Below are 7,704 nucleotides of genomic sequence, written 5' to 3'. Positions count from 1 at the left end.
GGGCCCCCTTGAAGCCCTGACCGGCCGCACTCAGCTCTGCCCGCAGCCTTCTCTTCTCCAGGCTGAACACCCCCAACTCTCCCAGCCTGGCCTCACAGCAGAGGGGCTCCAGCCCTTGGATCATTTTAGTAGCCCCTCGGATCATTTTAGTAGCCCTCCTCTGGCCCCGCTCCAACAGGTCCATGTCCTCCTTGTGCTGAAAAAAAGAAAACACTACATCATCCTTTCCGATTACCTGATGAGTAACGTCAGTTTTAACTTGAAGTTGAGCAGTGCATCACCTGGCTCTGCCTTTGGCAGTCCTGCTGGTGTTTAACACTTCTTCCCGTGGAGCAGAGTCAATCCTCAGGCTGTTGGGCAGTTGCAGCTCAAGAGAGGAGGTGAAAAGAAACATCGGAAAGCTCCACGCGGCACAAGGAGCAGTCATTGCACCACATAAGCTTTTTGCTGTGTATTCCATTTTCTCCTCATGCCCTTTCTCTTGCCAGGCCAAGACGGTAGGGTCTTACTGAAACGGTGCAGGACCTACCTCACATTGGGCGTTCCCGAGTCCAAAATAGCATTTTACCAGCTTCAAACAGGGAGGCGTGTGCCTTAGGTTCTGAAGTGGCCCAGGCAAGGCAGGTTTTCAACAGCGACAAATGCTGTTGGGAGTCCCCTCGGCGCTGCCGAAGGCTTCTTGTTGGGAGGAGGGTGGGGAGAGAGACGGCTTTGTCCGCTCGCAGAATGGGACCTCTTAGGAAATGGCTCAGATCTCCGACCTGACCCCCCTGCCTTTCTGTTCTGCCTTCTCAGCTGCCACATCTGCAGCCACGGCAGCGATGCCGGGGAGTGTCCAAGCGACTCAAACCAGCCTGGTCTGTTTTGTTCCAGGACATCATTCAGTTGCACGTTAGCTGCCCCTCTGACAAGGAAGAGGAAAAGTCCACGAAGGATGGGGCTGAGAAAGAAGAAAAAGACAAGAATAAAGAAAAGGCACCAAGGAAAATGCTGTCTCGAGGTCAGGGGCTCGTTTGAACGGGGCGGGTCCTGTCTTGCCTGCTTTGAGGGTTCCGCCGGCCAGCGGTCCAGATGTTGGAAGCAGAGCAGTTATCTCTGCTGGTGGCTGTACCGGAATGTATTGCTTGCATTAACATCCTTCCCGGAGCGACGCGTGGGGAGGGAGGGTTTCTCTAGGTTGGCGTGTGCCCCAACGGACTTGCAGGCTCCCTGCACGGTTTGTAGTGACCTGGTGGCTTTTTCAGTGTCCAGATGCGAACCCGGGAGGAGCCACCGGGTAGACTTTTGCTTTGAGTTTAGATTTGATTTTATAAAACCTGCCACAGGTGGCAAGATGGGAGGTTGCAAGGAGGCGAGCTGAGTTTCTGCTGTGTGATCCTGTGTGTATGATTTTGGGGCATAGAAATGGCTAAAAGATCCACGTTTAATCTGGTGAACAAATTGAAGCTGAAATCCTCGTACGGACAGCAGCTCTGCACTGCTGCGGATTCGCTTTCGCTTACTGATTTTCTGCAATTGCTTCTCGATGAAAAAGCCTGTGGGGAGAGGGGAAGAACAAGGCCAGCGGGGCTTTCCAGTTACCATAGAATCATGGAATGTTTGGGGTTGGAAGAGACCCGCAGAGGTCACCCAGCCCAGCCCCCCTGCAGGAGCAGGGACACCTTGAACCAGACCAGGTTGCTCACAGCCCCGGCCAACCTGGCCTGGGATGTTCCCAGGGATGGGGCCTCCAAAAAAAAAAAAAAGAAGTTAAAGCTTGTGGGATCAAAGGCACAGCAGTTGTACGAAGGTATGGTGTACTACGCTTGCAGGGGCTCCTGTAGCAGCGGGAATATTCTGGGTGTGCTCCGAGTGCTTGGCTTTAGGGGCAAGATTTCCTTCCGTGACCGGATCTGATCTCCCTCTCTCCGGCATCTCCCTAACGGGGCCTCGTGCTGCCTTGCACGCAGCGCCCTGATCCTCCTCCTGCCTACGGGGACAGGGTATGCAGTCCCCATTTTACAGGCTGGGAAACTTGACCTAGAGGTTGCATTCAGAGCCTGGGCTAGAAACTGGCCTTGAGCCTGGGTGCTGCGGGTCCCGACCGGTGCAGTTCTGTAACAAGGTGGGCTTTTCTTCCTCCTCCTGTCACCACCGGTGCTGGGAATCAGCCTGAATCTCCCTTGGCAGCGACGTGGGGACGCCATCCTCATGCGTGTAGTGAGACCCACGTCTCTTCCCTTCGGTCTGTTCTATCGCGGTGTTTTGTTAACTTGTTCTGCTGCTGTTGTTTCAGATTCCAGCCAGGAATATACAGACTCCACTGGAATAGATTTGCATGAATTTTTAGTAAATACACTGAAAAAAAACCCACGGTAGGTCCCTAGTCAGTAAACCAAACTTGCTGAGGGACTGAAGGGAGGGAGGACCTGGCAACCAGCGCTGCTTTGATTGCCTCTTAAAGCCGTGGTGTTCGTGTGCGTGTCTGTATGTGTATGTATTCATGTATCCTGGGAGGCGGGGGGGACGACAGCAACTACAGAAAGTACCTGAAAGTGTGTTTTCCTTTTTGGAATTCAGCATTACTGGAGCTGGGGCAGTGCAGAAGCAAAAAGCAGAACTGTAATTTTGTATACTGCAGTCAATCAAAACATGTAGTTGTGTATTATGGAGAGAGAGAAAGAGGAAAGATAATTTGTTTGAATGCAAGCAGGAAGGAATCTTGATTGCGTTAAAGCCCTTTCTGTAAATGATCGTCGAGTACCAACCTCTAAAGGAATCGCTGCTGTGTCAGTAATAAATGTAATCAAGCCAAATGTTGGCGTAGGAATAGCAAAGCTGGAGTCTCTACCAGTGGAGCTTCCAGCAGAGCAGAGATTCAATATTACCAAAAGGCGAGCACTGTTAGCAAAACAACCAACCTTAAACTGAAGAAAATCTGGCAATTCATTTACTATATATGAAAAATGTCGAGATGTTTAGTTCATTCCTGTGGAGGATGTGTGAAGCCTGCTTAACAGTGTTGCTCGCTTCAGGTATTTGTGACTTCCCTCTCTTGTGGGGAGGGGGGTACCAAGCAGAGAAAGCTGGGTTTCGCTGTCTCTAAAAGCGGCTTTTTCCTTTTTCTTTTTCTTGACAGGGATAGAATGATGCTACTAAAGTTAGAACAGGAGATTCTGGAATTTATCAGTGATAACAAGTAAGTGCTCATCAAGTTTCTGTCAAGCAAAAGAGGTTTAGGAGCTTGGGCACCCAGGGGAGAAGGGGCGCGCTGGTTAGGAGGCCTCTTCTCTTCTACATCCTCCACCTCCTTTTGGCCTCACAGAAGGTTTCTGAGTATCTATGGATTTGGTATCAGTTGCTTTAACACCGTATCCCCTGTGAAGGAGATGAGTGCCATTGTGCTTCTCTTCCCAGCGTAAGTTGGGGGTGGAGAAGCCAGGGGCAAGAGTCACATCCCGGAATGCCAGATCGGTGTCTGCAGCAGCAGAGCTCGCAAACTTCTTTATCCGATAGGATCAGAGAAGTTGCAATATAAGCACTAACTCCAGCTCCTGTTCCTGCCTACAAACAAACGCGTGCATTTCTGCACAAGCTTGTCTTGTTTCGGGAAAGGCCTCGAACCAGCCCGACTCTCTCTGGCAAAGCAGCGTACGCCCGCGCTCATGCTTAGCGTAAGAAGCAGTGCTGGGGTCCTGACTCACTGCTTGGAATAGGTGGCGTGGTCTGATCTGGGATCTGGTTAAGGCACCTCTGGCCTCGATCGTGCTTTTGCTGTCAGATTAGCATTGTCTGTTTCTAAATTGTAATCCTTTCTCCCCTCTTTCTCAGCAATCAGTTTAAGAAGTTTCCCCAGATGACCTCATACCATAGGATGCTGCTGCACCGGGTAGCTGCCTACTTCGGCATGGACCATAACGTTGACCAAACTGGGAAGGCGGTCATTATCAACAAGACCAGTAACACACGAATGTAAGGAGGAGGGAGGGAGGGAGAACCACCGGGCTGGCATCCCCTTCCCTTCCCTGCACGGTGCCACGTGGCCCCCAGACACAGAACCCTGGCGTGGTCCAGAGCAGGGTGGATTCCACACCACATTTCTTTGCCCCCATAAGAAGGGCAGGTCCCCCCTTCACTTCCAGCCCTAAGTAGGTATTTGCAAACTCTTCCTAGCTCTCTTTAGTTCTCAGAGAAGGGGCAGGAGCACTCGTTGCCATCAGACAGAGGAGAGATTTATCTTTGCACACCCCCTCGCTCCCTACAAAGCAGTGGTTTTGTGGAGACCGTTCTGTGCCCCTTTTTGCTCTTCTAACAAGGGCTGGTTCTTCCTGCAGCCCTGAGCAGAGGTTCTCTGAGCACATCAAAGATGAGAAGAATGCAGATTTCCCACAGAGGTTTATCCTAAAACGAGATGATACCAGCATGGACCGAGATGATAATCAGGTAAGGGGTGGCAGTGGGGTATCTGCATACTTAGTGAGAGTCAAATGCGACTTTTCTAAGATGAGAACAACTCTAAAGTTCTCTCGGGTTTTCTGCAGTAACCTTCTTAAGTAGAAGCTTCCACTCCACCCCACCTGAGCAGCAGTGTCTAGATATATCATAAAAACTGTACAAAATACTGTGGAAATTTGTGTGGCTTCTATGGGGTTACTTTCTGTACCCTGAATATCGACTGGTGGCTGGGCCAGGCTTTATGGTGAAGCCTTCTGCTAAAGTTTCCTTGGAAATGCCACAGAGCCACGTTGCCAAGCACCTCTCCCACCCCTCCCTGAGGCTTGCAGCGCGTCAAGCTGTGAAGTCATCAGGACCTTCTCAGCGCCGCGGGAAGGAAACCATTGGCAAAACGAAACACGTTGAGCTCAGCGGCGTTGCCGGTCATTGGAGCTAAACCCCCTCCTGAATCTCTGGCTGCCGCAGGGGGCACCACACCCACAACGCCGAGCTGGCTTGTTCGTCTGTGGCTGGTTTTCCAGCCTCTGTCAGACAGAACCTTGAACGTCAAAAATGGGGCAGGAGGCAGGAGACCTCTCCACCAGGGATCTCATGCTCTTTGCTCTTGTAGCTCCCATCTTTACACCGCCCCAGCATATCACTATCCCTTGCTTTGGGTCATGTTTCTGAACTTAAGTCATCAGGATGGGGAGCTGGTCATTGCAGTCGGTATCCGTGCCTGGTTTCCCCATGGTGGCACTCTGCAGGCGATGCAGCCACCCACGAAGCACAGAATAGGTGACTGAGCAGGAGTTTGCTGTGTTGGCATGAGCTACAAAGGGTGGCCGTTAGCTTCTGCACCCTGGGAACAGACTGTCTTTCAGCAGCACATGGTGATATTCCTGATCTGTCCTTTCCGAATCGGGCAGAGTTCAGGCAGAGTGGTTGTGCTTGACCCAGGAGTGCATTAAGACCTCCAGGATGTTCATCCCTAGACATAGGGATGTCCAGAAGGGAGGTTCAAAGGCTGTGTCGTTGCATCCAGGCATCACGCACACGCTGCGTAATCCACATCCACTTACACTGCTGTGTAAAAATAGCTGCTGACTGCACCCCCTGCTCCCATTGGCAACTGCTGACCTGCTGAGATGTGTTTGTCCCTTCAGATCAGACTCCCCTTGCAGGATGGGAGAAGGAGCAAATCTATAGAAGAGCGAGAGGAAGAGTATCAGCGGGTCAGGGAGCGGATATTTGCACGAGAGGTAAGCTTGGATGGCTCACGTGCCGGGTACCCTCCTGGAACTTTGTGGCAGAAGGTGTGCTTGAGTGTACTAAGAGGTCAGATCTCATCATTGCCTTTTCTGCAAACTTCCCAGTGCTCTTGGTATCTACCATTGAATTCCAGCTCCTAACAAAGATGACCGAGGCACCGAGATAGAGGAGCCACACCTCCGCTCCCCTGTCTGCTCCTTCCCTAAATTGCCTGTTTCAGGGGGCAGCAGACATGTGGGGACTGATAGAGGAGGCAGCTTATGCAGTGGCATTTCTGGGATGATCAGCAAATCGGTTGATGAACCTGAAAGGAGCAGCAGCTCTCTCCCCCAGCTTCTCCCCCGTGCTGCAGCTTCGACCTCCTGACCAAGCAGTGCTGGCCTTGGAGTGTCAGGCAGGGCTCCATGCCTTTTTCAGGATTAATCTGGGCAGTACGTTTACTGTCTTCCTTAGGAAGTGTCCAGCTTGGTTATTGCTCCCTTTGAGATGTCTGATCCCTACGTGGAACTCCTCTAAGCCAAAGCTGGGTTCCTTGCTCACGTCTGGCTCGGAGAGGCTGCTGCGTTGAGTACTGTCTGCCAGCTGGAGGCAGCTCTCCATGCTGTGCCAAGTGGCAAATGATGGAACCAGGGACAATTCCAAGTGCCCATCTGCCGTGGATCATGTTCAAAGCCCATCTCCTTGCCTCCTGCTTTTGAGTGTCTAGGGGACGATGCCTTTCCTTTGCCCTCATGGGAATTGCCGTGTGCCTGCCCAAGGAGGACGTTAAGGCAGCCACTGTGCTGAGTCCCTAGTCAAGTGACCGGGCTTCAGCTGATGACTCTCCAGCCAGTTGTGGTCATGGCCTTGTCTTACAGGCACTGGCCCAAAGCTACCCAGCCATGTTGGTAAGCAGCTCTGCCTGTAGCCCTGGGCTGGAGCGGGTGCTGCCCCATGGTAGCGCTGCACGGGGCGAGCATGTGCTGCCCCTCGTTCTGTGTCCATGGGCTCAGGCAGTGCTTTGCACCTTGACTTCCAGAGGCAGGGGTGACTATCACAGGGTGGGCTGGGCTGGCTTTGAGCCCTCTGCCTCTTTTCGTGGCTCTGATGATTTTGCCTGCAGTTGGCAAACAAGGACCCTTGTATGTCTGGTCTTGCTGGTTGCATTGACAAAGCTACCATCCAAGCTGCCTTAGAGCAAGGAGGTAGGGAGTTGAGGACTCGGATTTGCAAACTCTTGAGAGATCTCAGGGTTGCAGGTATCAGGAAAGGTTCCTAAGGGGCCTGGGTCGAGAGCCAGATGGGACGGGTATGCGGAAGACTCCTGAGTGACCGTGTAACTGGTGCACAACACAAACCGAGTCCCATCCTGTTGGTGCTTTGCTCCTCTTTGCTTTGAGATTGCCTGGGTTTGTTGCTTTCAAAGTTACTAAGCCTCCCTTTTCTTTCCTTCCCCTCTCCATGTCTTCTCCGTGCTTCCAGACCGGCCAGAATGGATATCTCACTGACAGCAGGTTAGTACTGCTTAGCAGACACTATTTGCCCCTCTGGCTTTCTCTGCAGAGGACTGCATGACTCTATAATGATGCTTTTTTCTGATGTTAACCGACAGAATCTCCAAAGAAGGCTTTTCTTCTAGTTCTCACAAACGGAGGCAGATTTTTAGGTATCTCTGTGTGATTTATTTTGTACATTGTCCTGCTGAGTAAGTTTGCCCCATGCATGGCTGCTTGTGAAGTTATTGAAGTTGTATTTTTTGCAACATCAACTTCTGAGTCCTTTTTTGCTGATTCATCAATTAAAATGGAGGGGTGGAAGGTGGGAATGACAGGGGAGAATGGGGAAGCCAGAGGATTCCAGCAGTTTCCAAACCATTTTGCCTCTTGTTTCCAAAAAGGATCATAGAATCGTTTGGTTGGGAAAGACTTTTAAGATCATCGAGTCCAACCGTACCTGTCCACCACTAACCCCTGTCCCCAAGCACCTCATCTGCCCAGCTTTTAAATCCCCCCAGGGCTGGGGACTCGACCCCTTCCCTGG

At 51.6% G+C, this 7,704-nt stretch overlaps 1 protein-coding gene across 4 annotated transcripts in view; it reads left to right on the top strand.

The window, feature by feature from the left end:
* Window positions 1-7,704, top strand: part of R3HDM2 (R3H domain containing 2) — a 33,251-nt gene that overhangs the window by 6,684 nt on the left and 18,863 nt on the right. For all 4 annotated transcript variants that reach the window (XM_035897174.1, XM_035897177.1, XM_035897176.1 and 1 more), the window contains 7 exons: window positions 874-1,000; window positions 2,276-2,354; window positions 3,119-3,178; window positions 3,811-3,951; window positions 4,314-4,422; window positions 5,580-5,675; window positions 7,147-7,178. In XM_035897174.1, coding sequence (XP_035753067.1) covers window positions 874-1,000; window positions 2,276-2,354; window positions 3,119-3,178; window positions 3,811-3,951; window positions 4,314-4,422; window positions 5,580-5,675; window positions 7,147-7,178 — 644 coding nt within the window. The remainder of the gene's footprint in view (window positions 1-873; window positions 1,001-2,275; window positions 2,355-3,118; window positions 3,179-3,810; window positions 3,952-4,313; window positions 4,423-5,579; window positions 5,676-7,146; window positions 7,179-7,704) is intronic.

This window comes from Egretta garzetta, unplaced genomic scaffold (assembly GCF_000687185.1).
Source record: "Egretta garzetta isolate BGI_Z169 unplaced genomic scaffold, ASM68718v1 scaffold157, whole genome shotgun sequence".
Classification (NCBI taxonomy): Eukaryota; Metazoa; Chordata; class Aves; order Pelecaniformes; family Ardeidae; genus Egretta; species Egretta garzetta.
Note: the sequence above shows the minus strand (reverse complement) of the source record. Positions and strands in the feature narration are given on the sequence as shown.